This window comes from Nicotiana tabacum, chromosome 13 (genome assembly GCF_000715075.1).
Source record: "Nicotiana tabacum cultivar K326 chromosome 13, ASM71507v2, whole genome shotgun sequence".
Lineage (NCBI taxonomy): Eukaryota > Viridiplantae > Streptophyta > Magnoliopsida > Solanales > Solanaceae > Nicotiana > Nicotiana tabacum.
In genome coordinates this window covers 82,118,855-82,142,761 of record NC_134092.1, presented here as the reverse complement: position 1 = coordinate 82,142,761, position 23,907 = coordinate 82,118,855, and the positions used below count along the sequence as shown (strand labels likewise).

At 41.7% G+C, this 23,907-nt stretch overlaps 1 protein-coding gene across 1 annotated transcript; it reads left to right on the top strand.

The window, feature by feature from the left end:
* Positions 1-213: 213 nt before the first annotated feature.
* On the top strand, positions 214-4,034 carry LOC107774140 (putative methyltransferase PMT15). Its single transcript, XM_016593621.2, has 5 exons — positions 214-1,157; positions 2,191-2,699; positions 2,789-3,181; positions 3,450-3,527; positions 3,641-4,034. Exons 1-5 carry the CDS (start codon positions 411-413, stop codon positions 3,864-3,866), a joined length of 1,953 nt encoding a protein of 650 aa, XP_016449107.1. The 5' UTR covers positions 214-410; the 3' UTR covers positions 3,867-4,034.
* The last annotated feature ends 19,873 nt before the right edge of the window (positions 4,035-23,907 follow it).

Below are 23,907 nucleotides of genomic sequence, written 5' to 3'. Positions count from 1 at the left end.
GATAAACACCCTTAGTTAAAAGTGACTTAATAATGATATAAAATATCTTTCATCGTTTAGGTATATAATTTAAACTCTTAACAATATAGTACTAATATTGTAGTAACTATGCATATAGTAAAACTAACACCTTCTCACATCACATGTCCAACTAGTAAATTACTTACACTAGTAATATTCTAATAACCATGCACATAGTGAACTACTCCAATCACCTCCCCCAGTACCCAACTTGATCACTCACCTAGTTTTCATCCAACCCTTCTCAAATCTCTAAGCCTTAACCCCCCCCCCCTCCCCCGGGGGGGGGTTCCTCCTTACTTTCTTCTATAAACACCTCACCAACCAAAACTTACCCTTCAAACAGAGTAGGGGAGAGCCATAGCATTTGCACAAAACTCTCCTCTTTCATGGCGGGTTCTAACCCAACCCCTTATTATACTCCAACCTCCAAACACACAGCAGCTACCTACCATTCTCCTTTTCCTTTGAAAAGACCCAATCTTTACTCTTTAGTTGCCATCACTTTTCTCTGTTCTGCTTTTTACTTCACTGGTTTATGGCAAAATAGAGGCAGTAGCAGTGTCATCACCACTTCCAATATTGTCCACACTACCATCCCCTGTTTCCCATCTAAAAATACCTCCACCAATTCCCCTACTTCTTCTTCTTCTTCAAAATCCACCCAAAAACTAGACTTCACCACCCACCACTCCACCGACGACGTCGGAGGTGTTACACCTGATGATTCAATCAAAATTTACCCCCCTTGTGACATAAAGTACAGTGAGTACACCCCATGTGAAGACCCTGAAAGATCATTGAAATTCAACAGAAACAGATTGATATACAGAGAAAGGCATTGCCCAGAAAAGAAGGAACTTTTAAAATGCCGTATTCCTGCACCATATGGTTACAAGAATCCATTTAAATGGCCAATTAGTAGGGATCTTGCATGGTATGCTAATGTACCACACAAAGAATTGACAGTGGAAAAAGCTGTTCAAAACTGGATAAGATATGAAGGGGACAGGTTTAGATTTCCTGGTGGTGGGACTATGTTCCCTAATGGTGCGGATGCGTATATTGATGATATTGGCAAGTTGATTAATCTTAATGATGGTTCCATTAGAACCGCAATTGATACTGGCTGTGGGGTAATTTTCTTTCTCCTTCGTTTGGTCAATTTTTACTCTAAGAAACTTTTCCTTTTTTCCAAAATTTTTTTATAATCAGTTTTGTTCATAAATTTTTTAATATTTTTGGAATTTTTCCAAAAAAATGTTTTTAAAAATTTTGAATCAGATTACTCACAAAACTTAAAAAACAATCCAAATTTATATTCTTCTCCAAACACAACTCTAATTTTCAAATATCATTTTTACTTTTTTTTACTCTTTTGGAATTTTACAATTCTTATGTCCAAACGCCCACTTAATTGCTGATGCTAATTACAGATTTCTGGTATATTTCGATTTTCTTGTTTCAATATTTTTGGAGTGGGCATTGAATGCTTGAGAAAAATATTTCTGTTCTCCTTGTTATGGGTCTTTTACTTGGAATCTCCTTTCTCTCCGTGGATCTCCTCTCACTTGTTGATCTTTTCTATAATTAAAAAAATCTTTTTCCGTAGAAAAAAATATCAACTTTTAGAAAAAGGTTAGTCACAATTGAGATGTCAATTAATTCTACACCTGGGAACTCCATGCACGACGTCTCGTTTTCCGCTGTGAATCTTTCTGCTAACAACAGATCTTTTGTTACTACTACTCTATTACGTAAAGAATCTTTCTTTTTTCTGATTTTTTTTTTTTCATCATAGAAAGTTAATTTATTGAATTAACCAGTTATAAGGATGTTGAACAAGATAATATATATGTTATCATTTGGGTCTTCAATGGACAAATACAAAGTAATCAATAACTCGTATTAGCACGACATTAAATTGAAACCTAAACACAATCAAGTCTCTTAAAATTTTTAATTAATTAATGAAGTCCTTGGGGTTAATCTCCAAGTTCTTGTTCTGCTGACTCGTCTGATTATAGAAGTACCTCAGCAAGGACTCCGTCTCAATATCAATTCTCATTTAATTTCATTGTATTTTACTTGAACATTTTCATTAAAAACTTAAGCTTGTTTAATTTATAAGCTTTTTTTTCTCTCAAGAAGCTGCTATAATATATGCAGGTAGCGAGTTGGGGAGCTTACCTATTGTCCCGAAATATCATAGCCATATCATTTGCACCCAGGGATTCACATGAAGCACAAGTTCAATTTGCACTTGAGCGAGGAGTACCCGCTCTGATCGGAGTTATTGCCTCCAAGAGGCTTCCCTATCCATCTAGAGCTTTTGACATGGCGCATTGCTCTCGTTGTCTCATTCCGTGGGGCGAGTATGATGGTACATATTTGATTGAAGTCGATAGAGTCCTGAGACCTGGTGGATTTTGGATACTCTCTGGCCCTCCGATCCGCTGGAGAAAATATTGGAAAGGCTGGGCAAGAACAAGGGAAGACCTAAATGCTGAACAAAATAAAATTGAGCAGGTAGCTAAACGACTCTGCTGGAAAAAGTTTGTTGAAAAGGATGATATTGCTATATGGCAGAAGCCATACAATCATGTTAAGTGCACGGAATTTCGAAGGAGAGTAAAAAATCCACCAATGTGCCCTGTTCAGGATCCTGATAAAGCCTGGTTTGTTTGCCTTCTGACTTATTATTGTCACATTTGTATTATCCTATAGTCTTAGTATTGACAAATTCATGTCGATCTGATTTTTTTAGGTATACAAAAATTGAAACTTGTTTAACTCCCTTACCAGAAGTTTCAAGCGAAGAAGAGGTGGCTGGTGGTCAAGTGGAAAAGTGGCCTAAAAGATTACATGAGATACCACCGAGGATAAGCAGGGGAACGATAAATGGGGTCACGGAGGAAGATTTCCAGAAGGATTCTCAGCTATGGAAAAGAAGAGTTTCATATTACAAGTCAGTGAATAACCAGCTCGACCAACCAGAGAGATACAGGAATATTTTAGATATGAATGCATTCCTAGGTGGCTTTGCTGCTAACTTGGTTGATGATCCTGTTTGGGAGATGAATATAGTTCCTGTTGAAGCTAAGGTCAATACACTTGGTGTCATTTATGAAAGAGGATTAATTGGAACATACCAAAGCTGGTAATTACTATGCCTCCTTTGCTTTTTTCCCCCTACCCCGCCCCCTTCCCATTGCTGTAAATAGTGGTGGATCCCCAATAATTTGTTTGCCGGTTTGGCAGAACCCAATGATTTGGGGCTGTATATTGCAAAATAACTAGTATAGACAAAGTTAGATGTACATTTTAGTACAAATTCTCAATTCAGAATCTGTAACATTTAAATTCTGGATTTGCCACTGATAGTAATGCTTTGCAGTTGTGATTAATCACAAACTTTATTATTATAGGTGTGAGGCTATGTCAACATACCCACGAACATATGATCTTATTCATGCTGATTCAGTATTTACTCTCTACGAAAATAGGTAAATTTTTGTTATTAGATGCTTGAATTAATTTCTGCAATCTAAAATACCTTGTTATTTTACCTTCTTCGAGACTTCCTTTCTGATTATATATATTGGTGATTGTGTAACAGATGTGAAATGGAAGATATTATGCTTGAATTGGATAGGATATTAAGGCCAGAAGGAAGTGTAATAATCCGAGATGACGTAGATATATTGATCAAACTGAAGAGGATAGGGGATGGGCTGAACTGGGATAGTCAAATTATTGATCATGAAGATGGACCACTCGAAAGGGAGAAGCTTCTGTTTGCAGTAAAATCATATTGGACAGCGCCAACTGCTCAAGGATCTTAAGCTACTGTTTTTTAACCTTTCTTTCTTCAAAGTCTCCTGTCTTGTTCATCCTCTCTCACTCTCTTTTATTCTTTTACTTGTTAAGTTGTAGTATTACTTGCAAATTGTAAACTCTAGGATTTTAGTGATTCTTCAGCAATTACAATCAAGTCATGAGTTCTATGCAAATGATAAGCAGAATTGCAACGCCGTGAAGTTAGTAGTTTAAATATCATTTAACTTTGAGAACAACGATGTAGAATGTGTTAAAACTCAAATGCATTGACTAAAGAGTCTACATCAGCGAGCAATAAATTCTATGTCAATAATGTACTTTATTCGATCTCTTGGTAGGAAGTGCTCTTGGGCTTACTCGAGGTTATTTTGACTAGAGGTTTCAAATTCTGGATGCTTATGAAAAAGGGAGAAGGCATAAGTTTTCCTTGAACCGATTACCAGCTATACATTTTACTTTTGCCGGTGTCCTAAAATCTATTCTTTCCCACCAGCGAGCGCACATTGAAAATGTCAAATATAGAAAGAAGCAAATCTTTTAGGGATTATTTCGTTCCTATACATTTGTTTACCCGTAAAACGATACAGTTAAATTTATAACGTGGTTTATAGACAAACGAATCGATTTGATCCCAAAGTAATAAATAAATTAATTAATATGCAAGACTTAACGTTAAAATCGAGATAAGACAGCAAACAACTTAGTTCCGGAAATAAGGCTTCCGAAGACAACAATAAGAATATCAAAAGATTGAAAATAAAGTATTATTGAGCTTAGAATAAAGTTTGTCAGAATTTTTTCCTCTCTTACAATGATTGTTGAAGTCATTATTTATAGCTACACCTAGGGAACAAGGTCCTAGGATAAAGCCCCTCTTAAATGACAATTATGGGAGCCATTGATGTGTAACGACATGCTATGAATGCCAAAATTCTCTATAACAAATTGTGCATTTAATATTGAGGAATATTCTTCATTGAATGTTATCGGGTGACAAATATTCATTTGTCCTTGTTAGAACTATTCCCTTCGGGTCTTCCCGGTACCAACCGAAGTTGCTGTCCCCGGTCTTGGTTTCCACTTGCCTCATTTCTGTCCGTCTCGGGTTCCACATGTCGCTCTATTATTCGAGTATTTAATATGAACCGATTTTACCCTATACAGATCATCCCCCTGCTTTCTGGTGGCACATCTTTGTGTCATCGAGAAGTTGATGAAGATACCTTTATTGTGTTGAAACTCAAATGCATTGACTAAAGAGTCTACATCAGCGAGCAATGAATTCTATGTCAATACTGTACTTTATTCGATCTCTTGGTAGGAAGTGCTCTTGGGCTTACTCGAGGTTATTTTGACTAGAGGTTTCAAATTTTGGATGCTTATGAAAAAGGGAGAAGGCATAAGTTTTCCTTGAACCGATTACCAGTTATACATTTTACTTTTGCCGGTGTCCTAAAATCTATTCTTTCCCACCAGCGAGCGCACATTGAAAATGTCAAATATAGAAAGAAGCAAATCTTTTAGGGATTATTTCGTTCCTATACATTTGTTTACCCGTAAAATGGTACAGTTAAATTTATAACGTGGTTTACAGAAAAACGAATCGATTTGATCCCAAAGTAATAAATAAATTAATTAATATGCAAGACTTAGCGTTGAAATCGAGATAAGATAGCAAACAACTTAGTTCCGGAAACAAGGCTTCCGAAGACAACAATAAGAATATCAAAAGATTGAAAATAAAGTATTATTGAGCTTAGAATAAAGTTTGTCAGAATTATTTCCTCTCTTACAATGATTGTTGAAGTCATTATTTATAGCTACACCTAGGAAACAAGGTCCTAGGATAAAACCCCTCTTAAATGACAATTATGGGGGCCATTGATGTGTAACGACATGCTATTTAATATTGTCAAAATTCTCTATAACGGATTGTGTATTTAATATTGAGGAATATTCCTCATTGAATACTATCGGGTGACAAATATTCATTTGTTCTTGTTAGCACTATTCCCTTCGGGTCTTCCCGGTGCCAACCGAAGCTGCTGCCCCCGGTCTTGGTTTCCACTTGCCTCATTTCTGTCCGTCTCGGGTTCCACGTGTCGCTCTATTATTCGAGTATTTAATATGAACCGATTTTACCCTATACAGATAATCCCCCTGCTTTCTGGTGGTACATCTTTGTGTCATCGAGAAGTTGATGAAGATACCTTTCTTGGCGGGAAAGTTTCTGATCCCTTCTGAAAAGCTTCTGACACTTGATTAGACGCACGTCTCTCAACATTTAATACCCTGAACATGCGTCATTCCACGATTTAGAAATATTTTTGTTGGTTCACGAGGTAATCATGGCCACGGTTTTAGATGCCTATTTCTTTACATATATGCCTAATTCTTCTTCTTTTACACTTCACAGTTCTTCAAACTCTCTCAACTTCTTTGCATTCAACTCTTTCTTGCTTTCACTCTTCTTTAATCTTCTTTTTCAAAGAACTCTTATTTCCTTCTGCCAATCATGGCTTCCCTCTCCAAGAACTCAAGTTCTCTTAAAAGTAAAGAAAACACCGATGATATTGCCCCTCCTACAGTGAGTACCATCATTCCTAGAAGACTCAACACAACCAAGGACTTCGAAGAGAAGTTTCCTTCTACAAGCTCTCATACATGGGCTATTGGTGTGTACCCTTCTTCCATCCGTCCTTCTAGCATTCCTGATGTGAAAGAGGATTGTGATTGTCATGATCTGAACAACATCACTCCCGAGCTGGTGGGGCGAGTAACCTTCCCTAAGAAGGGCTTTATGTACGTTTATACGTACCCATTTACTTTGGGTACATTTTCTTTGAGTGGGGGAATTGACCCCATGATTTTGGAGCTATGCCACAGATACCAAATTTGTTTGGCACAGGTGGGCCCTTCGTTGTGGCGAACAGTAGCCTGTCTACGGAAGCTGTGCTAGGAGACGAAGGAAGAGCTCACCTTAGCTCGCGTGATGAACCTCTACTCCCCAACAGTTTTTGTGGGGAGTAATAAACTTTAGCAAACGTGGCCACCGTGCTTTACTTACCAGCATGGATGGCGACAATGACCGAGGATGGATGGAGCGGTTCGTTGTTGTTTCCACCAGGGATATCATCCTGGCCACTACTCCATCTTTTCCTGAGTCATGGACTCATACACGTAAGTTTAAAGCATATCTTTTCTCTGAAAAAAGGTTGTTTTGCGTTGCCACTGATCCCTCTCTTTTTACTATTTCAACAACTCGGTGGACACCACCAAGGGTTGAAGGCTTGAACTAGTGGGTTTTGAAGATTCTGGACATTACCACGCCTGAGACCCGCCGGTGGAAAGAAATAACCCCTAAATACGAGTGGAAGGCCAAATATCATGGTAAGTGACTTACGAAACTAGTCTTGTCTTTATCTCATTTTTGTGTATAAGAAAATTGGTTAACTTATTTTTGTGTTGCATTCAGGACTTCCGTAGGGCTCTGTTACCATCCCCAAGGAGGATGTTTTGGCTGATCCCGCAGAGGCTATGAGGTTGACGAAGGAGGCCTTCACCCAAACAAGTGCTACTGGATCCGCTTCCGGTGCAACTGCTTCCTCTCGGAGTCTCCGGCCAGATAGCAAGCAACAAAAAAACGGCACTCTTCCTTGACCGAGGGTAAAAATAAAAAGGTAGAGAAGACCGTACTGGAGCCAGCCGTTGTTATTGTGATGATTGATGATGATGGGGAAGCCAGTGATGAATGGGCTTCCCTACAAAGGAGACAATGACCTCCATCAGCTCAACAGAATGCTTAGTCTGAAGAGCTTATAACCCCAACCAAGGACGATGCCTAAGCGCTCTGGGTAGAGTTTGGCTTAGTGGAGAATGCCAATTCTCCCTTTTCAGTCCCAACTGCTGCTCCCGGTACTATGAGGATGAGTACTAGGCCTCTTCTGTCTTTGGTTGATGAGCAACCTACAACCAGCACTGCCTTTGCCGTAGCTACTTCTCAACCTGTAACTCTATCAACTTCATCTCCTTCCAGCCCGGTCATACCTTCATTACCAGCAACTGTTATATCTCCCTCATCGACAACGGGCACCCGAGATGAGGATGTCCCTCCTCCCCAGACCATGGGAATTTGGGGCACAACTATTCGTCCCCCCTCTGTATATTCTCATAGGAGGAAGAATGTCTCCTTCTCGATCTCTACCGAGTGCGATCTGCTCTCTCGGCCGGTGAAACTCACCAATTACATGAAGCTGCTGGCTTCATAGAAAGACAAGAAGAAAATACACTCTCTTTCGAGGGAATGTATGATAAATAATTCCATGCATAACGCAGCAGCGGTATGGTACTAATTTGTTTTTGCTGTCTATTTTCTCTTAATTTGTTATGATAGGATTTCTAACTTGGGTGTTTGCTTTGCAGGCCAGCTTCCTCGCTTTTGATGGCCTTCAGAAGTTGGTCATTGATAAAGCAAGGCTTACGTTCGAGCGAGATCAACTATTGGCCGAGAGGTTCCAAGTTACTGCTCGCCTCCTGGCACTGAAAGCATAAGCTGCTTAAGCCGGCGAATTGAAGGCTCGGTTACAGCAGAGCAAGAAAGAAGTGATGACCCTTAGACAAGAAGCGTCCAAGTTAAGTGTACAATTTCAAGAAGCCAAGGCTAAATGGTCTGAGGTCCAAAATGTTGTACTTGCTGCTGCCAAGCGTGAGGCTGTCTCTACTAAGAGATTGAATTACTGGGAGGCAGCCTTGAACTCCAAAGTTGAAGAGGTTGTTGCTGCTAAGGAGAGGCGTGCCTAGATGGAAGAGAAGTATAAGAGGGTCATGGAACACAATAAGGTTCATATAACCCCTATCTGTGACTTGATCGCAGCCTTATAGCCACAAGATCTGAGTGGGATGGCCTTTCGACTGAGGTTGATCGGCTTAATCAGAACTCTAGTGCCGAGTAGGTTCCCTCACTATTGAGAAAACATACTCTTTGTATAGCAAGAGGAGAAAAACCTTGGAAGAGGCCAAGGCGGGCGTCATTGATTTTGATGCCAAAATCGCCAAAGCCCGAGAGCTGGAGTTAACCGCTCGGAGGCGCCTCCCGGCTCGACCTGATGCAACTGACTCTTCTGGTTCCGGTTTTGAGTTCTCAGGAACCGAGGAGGAACTTGAAGAAGATAATGATGAAGGCCAAGATCCCGAGCCGATGACAGACCCAGCTTCTTCTCCTGGGGGCGCAAATGCTTCTCTTCCCCTGAGTTTTGGGGATGTAGTAGTTTAGCTTTTTTCTTCATTGTTTTCTTATCATACTTTTGTATTTGTGCTACGTGGCACATTTGATATATAAAAGTACTTTTTATATATCATGTTTATAAAAAGTACTTGAAGAGGACGTCTCATGTTCATTCAGGCACTAGCATTTGAAGTACTTGATTAACTTCCAAATGATAAAATTAATGCATCGTTTGAACAAGAAACAAGATAAAAATAAAAGGACTTTCTTTTGTTCCTTTTATCTTCAAAAGTACATAAGCATTCGTTTTGCAGAAAATGAAATTTCTATTACTTGTGGCTAATTTGTACAACTTATTTCTATGGGGCTGGCTGCGCAGTCCCCGGTCCCGATGAGACATTTTTGTTCCCGAATTTCATTGTCTCGGTTTCTGTGGCAATCAGGTTGCCGTATTCTCATGTCATTCCCCCCAGTGTTCGAATGCGAATTGGAACATTGGAAGTCGTTCTCCTTTGAGGATTCCACTAGTGAATGGTTGGATAATCTTTGATTCGATAGCAAGCTTCGTTTCCCGTTAGGAACTTTGCTACCGAGCCTAAGATTATCTAATCACCCCTAGTGTCTTGTAGTGAAGAAGAACTCATGAACGGTCGAATAGCTTTTGGTCCAGTTGCAAGCTTTGTTTCCCGTTAGGAACTTTGCTATCGAGCAAAAAACTATCTTACCATTCCGCAGTAGTTTGTTGTTTCCATGCCTTGTCATTTAAAGGTCTTGTTTCTGTTGATGGTCTTTCCTTCATAGTATGCTTTCCGTTGCTGCTTCGTTAAAAACCTTGCCAAAAAAACCCAATTGGGACAAACACTGGACGAAGGGAAAAAAAGTACAACGCATACTTTCAGTATAAGCGGTGCTCATCAACAATAGTAACTTTTAAGGTGTGACACATTCCAATTGCTCAACAATTTTACTCCATCTTGGTTTTCCAGTTCATATGATCCTTTTCTCGTGACAGCTGAAACCCGGTAGGGGCCTTCCCAAGTCAGACCTAGCTTCCCTACTTTGAGCTCTCGGGTGTTTTGAGTCACTTTTCTTAAAACCAAATCTCCCACTTTAAAATAATAGAGATTGGCTCTTCGATTATAGTATCTTTCCATTCTTTATTTCTGGGCCACCATCCTTATGTGCGCCAAGTCCCTGCGTTTGTCAAACAACTCCAATTTGACTAGAAATGCTTCGTTGTTTGTTTCTTCATCTGCCCGGAAGTATCTCATGGGAGGGTCTCCCACTTCCGCCGGGATTAGGGCTTCTGCTCTGTATACAATAGAAAAATGTGTCTCTCCCGTGCTTGACTTAACCGTTGTCCGATATGCCCATAGTACTCCCAGTAACTCTTCGGGCCATTTGCCTTTGGCTGCTTCCAATATCTTTTTGAGATTTTGAATAATCACCTTGTTGGTCGACTCTTCTTGGCTATTTGTGCTCGGATGGTATGGTGAAGATATGATCCTTTTGATTTTCAAATCCTCAAGAAATTTTGTGACCTTTGTTCCTATGTATTGTGGCCTGTTGTCGCAGGCTATCTCATTTGGTATTCCGAACCTGCAAATCATGTTCTCCCACAGCAAATAGACCACTTTGCGCTTGCCGATTTTCTGGTAAGGACCTACTTCAATGCACTTAGAGAAGTAGTTAGTTAAAATCAAAAGAATCCTTACCTTACCAGGAGCCGGCGACAGTGGACCGACTATGTCCGTCCCCTATTTCATGAATGGCCATGGCAATAATACCGAATGCAATAGTTCTGCCGGTTGGTGTACTAACGGCATATGGAATTGACACTTGTCGCATTTTTGAATGAACTCCTTAGCGTTTTGTTCCATCCGGGGCCAGTAGTAATCTGCCCTAACTAATTTTAACACTAATGAGTCCGCACCTGAGTGATTTCCATAAGCTCATTCGTGAACTTCTCTCATGATGTAATTGGCCTCGGAAGGCTCCTAAACATCGGGCCGACGGGCCTTGGAACAACGTTTTATACAATTGGCCTCCCTAAAAGCTATAGCGACCTATTTTGGTGCAGAGTGCCCGGGATGCCTTCGGGTCCCCAGGCAGTTTGCCGTGCTCATGGAAGTCGATGATTTCATTTCTCAAGTCCCTAACCAAGTTGTTCGCATTTACTTCATAATAACTATCCACATCCAATACCTAATGCATGAGCTGTACGATCGTACCGAAATTTAATCCCTTCATTTCCGTGGAGAGCCCATATTGGCCAGTACGTCTTCTTCTAAGCTTTCTTCTCTTGGAATGTGGGTAATTGACCATTCCTTGAACCGTGCGACCAAAGTCTAAAATTTTGCCACATATTGTTACGTGCATTCCTTTTTGGTGTCGAAGATACCGTATACCTAATTTACCACTAGTTGGGAATCACATTTTATTTCAATTACCTCGGAGTCTAGCCCCCGGACCAGTTCAAGTCCTGCAATCAAAGCCTCATACATGGTTTCATTATTAGTCAATGGAACATTTTTCAAATTGGAAGCTCCATCCGAGAACAAGGTCCAAACTTGTAATGTCATTTCCGACACCATCACCTCTTCTTTGGTGGCCAAAGGCAGCAGTCCGGGACTGAAATCGGCCATGAAGTTGGCCAAAACTTACTATTTGATCACAATCCTGGGTTTGTACTCGATGTCAAATTCACTTATTTTGACTGCCCACTTGGCCAGTCGACCTGGCAATTCAGGTTTGTGAAGGATATTATGCAGGGCAAAAGTTGTCACCACGACTATCAGGTGGCATTGAAAATAAGGCCTAAGCTTTCGGGAGGCGACTACGAGAGCTAAGGCCAATGTTTTGAGGTGTGGCTAGCGAGTTTCCACTCTTGTTAAAATTTTGCTAACGTAATAGATAGGAGATTGCGTACCTTCATCTTCCTGGACTAGGACACCACTTACCGCTACCTCCAAGACCTCTAAGTAAATTAGCAACCGTTTACCTTCCTCCGATTTCGATAGTAACAAAGGACTTGATAAATACCTTGTCAAGTCTTTTAGGGCCTGCTGGCATTTCAGAGTCCATTCGAAGTTGTTCTTCTTCTTCAGAAGTGAGAAAAAGTGATGGCATTTTTTCGAAGACCGGGAAATGAATCTTCTTAGAGTGGCTAGTCGTCCAGTTAACCTTTGGACTTCTTTCACATTTGACAGCTAGTCGGGAATCCATCGATGGCTTTAATTTTATCGGGATTGACTTTGATCCCCCTTTGTGACACCAGAAAACCCAAATATTTACTGGAGCTGACTCCAAATGCACACATTTCGGGGTTAAGCTTCATGTTATGCTTCCTTAGGATGTAAAACGTTTATTGCAGGTGTTTCAAATGGTCACCTACATTCAAATACTTAACTAGCATATCATCTATGTAAACTTCCATTGTTTTCCCTATTTGCTTTTCAAACATTTTGTTCACGAGCCTCTCATAAGTGGTGTAATGATCCGACCGGTTGTTTTACTTTCTAGAATCCCATTCCCCTAAATAAGACTCCCCATATGTGCTTTTACTATTTTATGACTTGCGGGGATGGTTAGTTTTGGATTTAAAAGGGTTCGAGTTGAAATCGGAACACTTAGTTCCTTATTATTGGCTTAAAAGGGTTAAGTTTGACTTGGGTCAACATTTGTAATAAATAACCTCGGAACCGGGATTCGCCGGTCCCAATAGGTTCGTATGATGATTTTAAACTTGGGCGTATGTTCGGATCGGGTTTTGGATGACCCGGGAGCGTTTCGACGCTTAATATTGAAAGTTGGCACATTGAAGGCTTTTCAAGTTCTTTAAATTTGGTTTGAAGTTGATTTTGGTGTTATTGAGGTCTGTTTGGAATCCGCGCCCGAGAATAGTTACGTATGGTTACTAAAGACTTGCACGCAAAATTTGGTATCATTCTGAGTAGTTTAAGTATGATTCGGCGCGTTCGGAGTGAGTTGGAAGAACTTGAAGTTCATAAGTTGATTCTATTTGGTTTTGGATTGTGATTCTTAGTTTTGATATTGTTTTCCGTGTTCCAAGGGGTCGAACAAGTCTATTTTATGATTTTGAACTTGTTGGTATGTTTAGATGAGGCCTCGAGGGGCTCGAATGCCATTCAGATGATGCGCGGAACTCGTTTGGACTTGGAAGAATTTGCTGAAGCAGCAGGGCTTCTGGTACATTCGCATCTCCGAAGGATTTGGCCGCAGGTGCGGCACCACAGAAGCGGCTGGTTAGTCGCAGATGCGAAATCGGGCTGCATGGGATGAGTTCGCAGGTGCGCAACCACAGAAGCGATCAATGATCCGCAAAAGCGGCATGGCACGGACTGCCTAGTGATCACAGAAGTGAGGCAGGGACCGCACCTACGAAGGCGCATGTGCGAGGTAGGCGATCGCAGAAGCGGGGAAGGTCACAGGTGCGACGCATATGCCGTAGAAGCGGGCTCACAGAAGCGAGCTATTGTCCGCATAAGCAAAGGAGGCAGACCTGGGCTTGGTCTGCACCTGCAAGGCTTTGTCCGTAGAAGCGGAGCCGCAGGTGCGACAGTGGCACCGCATGTGCAAAAACCACTGGGCAATGAGGTTCATTTAAGTCGGGATTTAGGCCATTTTGTGACTCATTTCTTTCATATCTTTGGTGATTTTGGAGCTTCTTGGAGAGGGCTTTTCACCTAGCTATTGAAGGTAAGTAATTGCTATCCAATATAAGTTAAATACATAGATTATGGGTAGATTTTAACATGTAAAATTATGAAAATTATGGGTTTAGTTGAAAAACCTGTGTTTTGATAAATATGGGATTTAACCACGAAAATGATTATGGAATTGGGTGAAAATGATATATTTGAGTTCGTGAGGTTATGGGTAACAATTATCTTCGAAATTTTCTGGAATCGAGGGTACGTGGGCCTAGGAGTGAATTTTAGGAATCTTCCAATTAGGGGTGAGTAATTAACCCAATAGTTAAATTATGAACTTTTGAGTATATATTGGTTTATTTATATAATGTTTGGCTACTTTCGGGTTGTTTGGCACCAAGTTGAATATTTAGAGCGTATTTGTGGACCGGAAGTGAGCTTGAGAAGGAGGTAAGTCTCTTGCCTAACCTTGTAAGAGGGAACTCATCCGCTTATGTGTATTTTTTTTGTTGTGAATTCTTTGTGTGGGGAGCTACATACACACTAGGTGATGAGATTCCATGCGTAGCTATATTCCATGAGATGTCTGGGTAGTCTTAGATTTACATCATGCTTTAATTGTACTGTCATGCTTGTTGTGCATATTAATTATCCTAAATAGAGCTAAGACTAGGGATTTTAAAGTTGAAAACTTCCAAGTTAGATTTCTTATTTGGGGAAAGAATTTAGGAAAACTTAATAACTTTAAGAAATACATGTCCTCTCGCGTCGCAAGTACCTCCGCGAGCGATGTAAACTTCTCTATTCTCATGGGAGTGGGTCGTTCGCCTCGGTAGTATATTAGATGCATCTATGGTTTGTGCCATTCGACCCTCACCAGTGCACACAATATTTTGGATTGGGTAGTACGACCTCGGCATAAATCGTGCGTGATAAATTCTCGAAACCCGATTACACTTGATATTATGTTATGAGTTGAGAGATATAATTTATTTAATAACCGGAAGTGATTTGGAACTAGTATGTGTTAGATGAATATTTTGGAATTTATTATTAGTTAAAGAATCATTTATTCATTGCTTATTATTGTGTTATTATTGTTATTTATTTCCATATTCCATAACTTTTTAGAGTTTCTGCATTTTTTTATTGGCCCACAGTAAGTGTCAATGTCGACCCCTCGTCATTACTTCTTCGAGGTTAGACTGGAAACGTACTGGGTACATGCTGTTTATGTACTCACGCTAAACTTCTGCACTAATCGTGCAGGATCTGTGGCAGGTACATCTGGTAGTCATTCTGGCGCGCACTCCCGATACCCCGAGGCTTAGTGGTGAGCTACTTCCGAGTCCGTTCTGCAGTACCAAGAGTCTCTCTTTTGCATTTACTTTCTGTCTACTCTAGTTCAAACAGTAGTTTAGTGTTTTGTATATTCTACTAGTAGCTCATACACCTGTGACATCAAGTCTTGAAAATATGCTAGTAGACATTTGATGGTGTTTGAGTATTTATTACACCACACTTGCTCTCATGTTTATTTACGCTTTATTTTATTGAATTTTTCATCTCCGACTTACTTAATAAATAAAAATCAACTATTTTGAAATTGTTAAAAAGAATAAATACATGGCTAGTTCACTGTTGGCTTGCCTAGTGGCTACGTTGGGTGACATCATGACCTAAAGGAAAAATTGGGTCATGACAACATGGTATCAGAGCACTAGGTTCATGTAGGTCTCATAATATATGAGCAAGCGTAATAGAGTCTTGCATATCGGTGCGGAGACGTCCGTACTTTTCTTTGAGAAGATATAGGGTGTTAGGAAACTACTCTTTCTTCATCTCCTATCGTGCAGTTGATGTTGTGAAAAGTATCTTTCTATTATTTTCTCACATATGGTGAGAACGCGTGCGACAGATATACTCGACCATGGAGGAGCTGCTCCCCCTGTTGCTAGAGGCCAAGGGAAGGCTCCAGCTCATGGTAGAGGACAAGGACGTCCTAGAGTTGCTCCAGTTATGCCACTAGTGGATCCACTGGAGGATCCTTATATTGAGGAGTAGGGCGAGGTACCTGCAGCAGAGCCAGCCCCAGCGGATTTCATGTCCACACCAGTATTCCAGGAGGTCATGGGTCATATGCTGCGGTTCATGGCTTCTATGACTCATGCTCGTTTATTTCCTGTAGATCCAGCCATATCCTAGGCGGGAGGGGGAGCACAGACCCCTACCACCCAGGATCCTGGGCATGCAGCTGTCGTATATCAGACCCCGAACGCACTACTTGTGGGCGGAGCCCAGCCAGTTGCAACAACCATACCTTGGCCAGACCAGCTGCGGCCAGTGAGCCGCAGAAGCTATTGGATAGATAGACCATGCTACATCCTCATGTCTTTTGAGGTAAGTGACATGAGGACCCTCAGGACTTTATTGATCATTGCAGGGACAGACTGCACAACATGAGGATATTGGTGTCCCACGGGGTGGACTTTACCACTTTTACCTAGAGGGCAGGGCCTGTAGGTGGTGGAAATCATATCTCCTCGGCAAACCAACATGTTCTCCTCCCTTGACTTGGGAATAGTTCACACGTATCTTTCTGGATAGATACATTCCACCCTCTTAGAGAGAAAAGTTGCGATTTCAGTTCGAGCAGCTCCAGCAAGGTCAGATATCAGTGACCGACTATGAGGCAAGATTCTCTGAGTTGTCTTGCCATGCACTGATGATACTTCCCACCGATGCAGAGAGAGTGCGGATGTTTGTTTCCGGTTTGCACTCTGGTATCCAAGCCACTATGGCCCGAGAGGTTAAGATGGGGACTTCTTACGAGCTAGTTGTGGAGATAGCTCGGAGGATCGAGGGTGTTCATCAGCGAAGCCGAGAGCGGGTGCCGAGGGACAAGTGGTTCCATTATTATGGAGGCTTTAGTTATGCTCCGTCTGGGGATAGAGGTCAGCTTGGTAGGGGTCAGTCTAGCAAGCCCACATATCAAACACCACTGCCTTCTCGGGATGCTCTGGTGCGGCCCTATTTCAGCGCCATGCCATAGAGCTCCTACTGCCCACTAGCTATTCAGGGTTCCTCTAGTGGGTATTCAGGCCATCGGGGTCAGACTTCAGGACAGAAGTCCATCGTTCCGAGGGGTTGTTATGAGTGCGAGGATCCTGGCCACATGAAGAGGTTTTGTACCAGCGTTCGGGGCAAGGTAGTACAACAGGGTCATCAGCTTTTGATTACAGCACCAGCTTCCGCACCAGTCGTCCGGCCGCCCAGAGGCAAAGGGTAGGTGGGTAGGGGCCATCCTAGAGGTGGAGGCCAGTCACATAGATGCCAGTCAGGTGGCGCTCCAACTAGCTTTTATGCTTTTCCAGCCAGACCAGATGTAGTAGCCTCAGATGCCATGATCACATATATCATTTCTGCTTGCGGTAGGGATGCTTTAATACTATTTGATCTAGGGTCTACATATTTATATGTTTTATCTCTGTTTGCTCATTTCCTGGGTGTTCCTTGCGAGTCCTTTGGTACTCCTGTATATGTGTCCATGCAGTGGGCGATTTTGTTATGGTACATCGGATCTATCGGTCTTGTATCATGTCTTTCTGTGGTTATGAGACTATAGCAGATCTTCTGTTGCTTGATATGATCGACTTTGAGGTCATCCTGGGCATGTATTGGTTGTCTCCGTATCATGCCATCCTTGATTTCCATGCCAAAACTGTTACCTTGGCAATGCCAGAGTTGCCTAGATTAGAGTGGAAGGGTTCTTCTGTCAATGCATCTAGTCGGGTTATCGCTTTTCTGAAGGCTCGACACATGGTCGAGAAGGGTTGTTTGGCTTATCTAGATTATATTTGGGATACTACTACGGAGACTCCGACAATTGATTCAATGTCCGTGGTTTGGGAGTTCTCCGATGTGTTTCCTTCTGATCTTCCAGGCATGCCACCAGATTGTGATATTGATTTTTATATTGATTTGGCTCCAGGTACCCAGCCTATCTCTATTCCACTATACCGCATGGCTCCAAAAGAGTTTAAGGATTTGAAAGAACAACTTGAGGAGTTGCTAGCAAAGGGGTTTGTCAGACTGAGTGTGTCACCTTGGGGTACACCGGTGTTATTCGTGAAGAAGAAAGATGGGACTATGCGGATGTGCATTGATTACCGCCAGTTGAACAAAGTTATCATTAGGAACAAGTACTCGTTGCTGCGTATTGATGATTTGTTTGACCAGTTGCAGGGTGCCAGGGTGTTCTCTAAGATTGACCTGAGATCGAGGTACCACTAGTTTAAGATTCATGATTTGGATGTTCCGAAGACGTCTTTCTAGACTAGATATGGACACTCTGAGTTTTTAGTGATGTCTTTTGGTTTGACTAATGCTCTGGCGACGTTTATGGATTTGATAAACCGGGTCTTCAGGCAGTATATTGACTCGTTTGTCATTGTCTTCATTGATGACATTTTGATCTACTCATATTGCATGGAAGAGCACGAGCAGCATTTGAGTGTGGTTCTTTAGACCTTGCGGGAACAGAAGCTATATGCTAAGTTCTCCAAGTGTGAGTTTTGGTTAGATTCTGTGGCATTCTTGGGGCATGTTATATTAGGCGAGGGTATTAAGGTAGACCCCAAGAATATCGAGGTAGTTTAGAGTTGGCCTCGTCCTACCACAACGACGGAGATCAGGAGCTTCTTGGGGTTAGCTAGTTATTATCATCAGTTTGTGGAGGGCTTATAATCTATTGCAACACCTTTGACTAGATTGACCCATAAGGGTGCTCCATTCCAATGGTCCAATGATTGCGAGGCGAGCTTTCAGAAGCTCAAGACCGCCTTAACTTCAGCACCTATGTTAGTGTTGCCTTTCGATTCAGAGATGTATACTGTGTATTGTGATGCTTCACGCATTGTCCTGGGTTGTATATTGATGCAGCATATGCTTCATGTCAGCAGAAGCCCCACGAGAAGAATTACCCCGTACATGATTTGGAGTTGGCCGCGATAGTTTATATGCTCTCAAGATCTAGAGGCACTATCTTTATGGGGTGTCCTGTGAGGTTTACACCAATCATCACAGCTTGCAACATTTGTTCAAGCAGAGGGACCTCAATTTGATGTAGCGCAGGTGGATTGAGTTACTAAAAGATTATGATATTACTATCCTTTATCATCTGGTCAAGGCGAATGTGGTTGTGGATGCCTTGAGTAGAAAGGCGAAGAGTATGGGTAGTTTGGCATTCATTTCAGCAGAGGAGAAACCATTAGCTTTGGACATTCAGTCCTTAGCTAACAGATTTGGACATTCATTGCATACATCGTCACCCAGTCTTCACTATTCAAGCAGATCAAGGCTCGCCTGTACGACGATCCACACTTTTTGGTTCTTAGGGAGACGGTACTACAAGGTGGTGCCAAGGAGGTTACTATCAGTGAGGATGGTGTTCTGTGACTCCAGGGTCGTCTATGTGTCCTTAATGTTGATGGATTGAGGGAAAAGATTTTAGATGAGGCATAGAGTTCTCGATATTCTATTCATCCAGGTGCTACAAAGATGTATCGTGACCTGAGGCATCATTATTGGTGGCGGGGGATGAAGAAGGACATAGTTGAGTATGTGGCGAGGTCCCTAAATTGACAGCAGGTTAAGTACGAGCATCAGAGGCCAGGTGGCCTACCCCAACAGATGGTTATACCTGAGTGGAAATGGGAGCGCATTACAATAGACTTCTTAGTTAGGTTGCCACTGACCTTGAGGAAATTTGATGCAGTTTGGGTCATTGTCGACATGTTGACCAAGTAGGCACACTTCATTCCGGTTGTGACCACGTATTCCTCAGAGAGATTGGCCCGGATTTACATTCAGGAGATTGTTCGGTTGCATGGTGTGCATGTTTCCATTATATCAGATAGAGGCCCTCAGTTTACTTCGCATTTTCGAAGGGCAGTACAGAGTGAGTTGGGGACCAGGGTAAAGCTTAGCACAACCTTTCATCCGCAGACCGACGGGCAGTCGGAGTGGACAATTCAGATCTTGGAGGATATACTCAGAGCATGTGTGATTTACTTTGAAGGTTAGTTGGATCGATTCTTGCCTTTGGCCGAGTATGCTTACAACAACAGTTATCAATCCAGCATCGAGATAGCTCTATTTGAGGCTTTGTATGGTCAACGATGTCGTTCGCCCATCGGATGGTTTAAGCCCGGTGAGGCTAAGCTATATGGTAATGCCTTGGTGAAGGATGCCTTGGAAAAGGTAAAGTTGATTCAGGAGCGACTTCACACAGCACAGTCCAGACAGAAGAGTTATGCGGATCAGAAGGCGTGTGATTTATCATTTATGGTGGGCGAGAAGGTTTTCTTGAAAGTCTCGTCGATGAAGGGAATTATGAGGTTCGGGAAAAATGGCAAGTTGATCCCAAGTATTATAGGTCCATTTGAAGTGTTGAGACGAGTTGGGGATTATGAGTTTGCTTTGGCTCCCAGTCTATCGGGAGTTCATCTGTTCTTCTATGTGTCTATGCTTCGGAAGGATCATGCCAACAGGTCGCATGTGTTAGACCACAACACGGTTCAGCTAGATGAGAGTCTACATTTCGAGAAGGAGCCAGTTGCCATTGTGGACAGGCAGGTTTGCCAGTTGAGGTCCAAGAAGATTTCTACTGTAAAAGTTCAGTAGAGGGGTAAACCAGTTGAGGTCCAGGTTCGCATGTAAAAGTAGGACATGCGGTGCAGATAACCACACTTATTCGGCACTCCAGGTACGATTCTAGACCCGTTTGAGGGCGAACGTTTGTTTAAGAGGTGGGGAATGTAATGACCCGACCGGTCATTTTACTTTATCAAACCCTGTTCCCCTAAATAAGACTCCCCGTATGTGCTTTTACTGTTTTATGACTTGCGGGGATGGTTAGTTCGGGATTTGGAAGGGTTCGGGTTGAAATCGGAACACTTAGTTTCTTATTATTGGCTTAAAAGGGTTAAGTTTGACTTGGGTCAACATTAATAATAAACGACTTTGGAACTGGGATTCTCTGGTCCCAATAGCTTCGTATGATGATTTTGTACTTAGGCGTATATTCAGATCGGGTTTTGGATGACTCGGGAGCGTTTCGACGCTTAATATTGAAAGTTGACACATTGAAGGTTTTTTAAGTTCTTTAATTTTGGTTTGAAGTTGATTTTGGTTTTATCGAGGTCTGTTTGGGATTCTGAGCCTCGGAATAGTTCCGTATGGTAATTTAATACTTGCACGCAAAATTTGGTGTCATTCCGAGTAGTTTAAGTATGATTCGGCGCGTTCAGAGTGAGTTGGAAGAACTTGAAGTTCATAGGTTCATTCTATTTGGTTTTGGGTTGTGATTCTTAGTTTTGATGTTGTTTTTTGTATTTTGAGGGTTCGAGCGAGTCCGTTTTATGATTTCGAACTTGCTTGTATGTTTAGATGATGTGCGAAACTCGTTTGGACTTGGAAGAATTTGCTGAAGTAGCAGGGCTTTTGGCGCGTTCGCACCTGTGAAGGATTTGACCGCAGGTGGGTACCGCAGAAGCGGCTAGTTAGCCGTAGGTGCGAAACTAAGATGAGTCCGCAGGTGCGGACAAGGGGGCGAAGGTGCGCGATCACAGAAGCGTTCAATGGTCCGCATAAGCGGCATGGCATGGAATGAGAAGTGATCGCAGAAGCGAGGTAGGGACCGCACCTGCGAAGGCGCGGGTGTGAGGCAGGCGATGGAAAAAGCGGGGAAAGTCGCAGGTGTGATGCGTACGCCGCAGAATCGGGCTCGCAGAAGTGAGTCGTTGTCCGCAGAAGCGAAGGAGGCAGACCTGGGCTTGATCTGCACCCGCGAGGTTTTGTCCGCAGAAGCGGAGCCGCAGGTGCGACAGTGGCACTGTAGGTGCGAAAACTGCTGGGTAGTGACATTCATTTAAGTCGGTACTTGGGCCAATTTTTGACTCATTTCTTTCATCTCTTGGGCGATTTTGGAGCTTCTTGGAGAGGGGTTTTCACCTAGCTATGGAAGGTAAGTAATTTCTATCTAATGTAAGTTAAATACATAGATTATGGGTAGAGTTTAACATGTAAAATTGTAAAAATTATGGGTTAAGTTGAAAAACTTAGGTTTTGATAAAAATGCGATTTAACTACGAAAATGATTATGGAATTGGGTGAAAATGATATATTTCAGTTTGGGAGGTTATGGGTAACAATTATCTTCGAAAACTTTTGGAATTCGGGCATGTGGGCCCGGGGGTGAATTTTAGGAATCTTCCAATCAGGGGTGGGTCATTACCCCAATAGTTAAATTATGAACTTTTGAGTATATATTGATTTATTTATATAATATTTGGCTACTTTCGGGTTGTTTGGCACCAAGTTGAGGATTTAGAGTGCATTTGTGGATCGAAAGTGAGCTTGAGAAAGAGGTAAGTCTCTTGCCTAACCTTGTAAGAGGGAACTCATCCCCTTAGGTATTTTTTTTATTGTGAATTACTTGTGTGGGAAACTACGTATGCACTAAGTGACGAGAGTCCGTGTGTAGCTATATTCTATGAGATGTCCGGGTAGTCTTAGATTTACATCATGCTTTAATTGTACTGTCATGCTTGTTGTGCATATTAATTATCCTAAATAGAGCTGAGACTAGGGATTTTAAAGTTGAAAACTTCCAAGTTAGATTTCATATTTGAGGAAAGAATTGAGGGAAACTTAATAACTTTCAGAAATCCATGTCCTCTCGCGTCGCAAGTACCTCTACGAGCGAGGTTAACTTCTCTATTCTCATGGGAGCGGGCCGTTTGCTTCGGCAGTATAATAGATGCATCTATGGTTCATGCCGTTCGACCCTCGACAGTGCACACAGTAATTTGGATCGAGCCGTACGACCTCGGCATAAATCATGTGTGATAAATTCTCGGAATCCGATTAAACTTGATATTATGTTATGGCTTGAGAGATATAATTTATTTAATAACCGGAAGTGATTTGGAGCTAGTATGTGTTAGATGAAGATTTTGGAATTTATTATCAGTTAAAGAATTATTTATTCACTGCTTGTTATTGTATTATTATTTTTATTTCCATATTCCATAACTGTTTAGAGTTTCTGCATTTTTTATTGGCCCATAGTAAATGTCAATGTCGACCCCTCGTCACTACTTCTTCAAGGTTAGACTCGATACTTACTGGGTACATATTATTTATGTACTCACACTACACTTCTGCACTAATCGTGCAGGATCTGAGACAGGTGCATCTGGCAGTCATTCCGGCGCACACCCCCAATACTCCGAGGCTTAGTGGTGAGTTGCTTCCGAGTCCGTTTTGCAACACCCAGAGTCTCTCCTTTGCATTTACTTTATGTCTTATCTATTTCAGACAGTAGTTTAGTATTTTGTATATTCTACTAGTAGCTCATACACTTGTGACACTAGGTATTGGAAATATGCCAGTAGACATTTGATGGGTTTTGAGTATTTATTACACCACACTTGCTCTCATATTTATTTACGCTTTATTTTATTGAATTTTTCATCTCTTACTTACTTAATAAATAAAAATTAACTATATCAAAATTGTTAAAAAGAATAAATACATAGCCAATTCACCGTTGGCTTGCCTAGCGGCTATGTTGGGTTCCATCACGGCCTATAGGAAACATTGGGTCGTGACAAGTGGCTCCAATGTTATTAAGCCCGAAAGGCATCACATTGTAGGAATATGTGCCAAAGTTTGTTATGAACGAAGTCTTTTCCTGATCCTCCGGGTTCATTCTGATTTAGTTGTACCCGGAATAAGCATCAAGGAAACTCATCAACTCATGTCCGGCCATTGCATCAATCATTTGATTAGTGTTTGGAAATGGGAACAAGTCTTTTGGGCAGGCCTTATTCAAATCCTTATAATCTATGCACATACAAAATTTATTATCCTTTTTTGGAACTACTACTACGTTAGCTAGCCAGTTAGGATATTTTACCTCCCGGATTGAACCGATATCAAGTAATCGGGTTACTTCTTCTTTGACAAACTTATTTCTGACCTCGGCAATCAGCCGCTTCTTTTGCCTTACCGGAGAGATGTTGGGGTCCAGGATTAACTTGTGAACGACCACTTATAGCGGAATACCTATCATATCTACATGCG

Coding starts and splice junctions, on each gene's coding strand:
- LOC107774140 (XM_016593621.2), top strand. CDS start 411: ATGGCGGGTTCTAACCCAACCCCTTATTATACTCCAACCTCCAAACAC. Junction 1,158..2,190: donor CAATTGATACTGGCTGTGGG/GTAATTTTCTTT, acceptor TAATATATGCAG/GTAGCGAGTTGGGGAGCTTA. Junction 2,700..2,788: donor CAGGATCCTGATAAAGCCTG/GTTTGTTTGCCT, acceptor TGATTTTTTTAG/GTATACAAAAATTGAAACTT.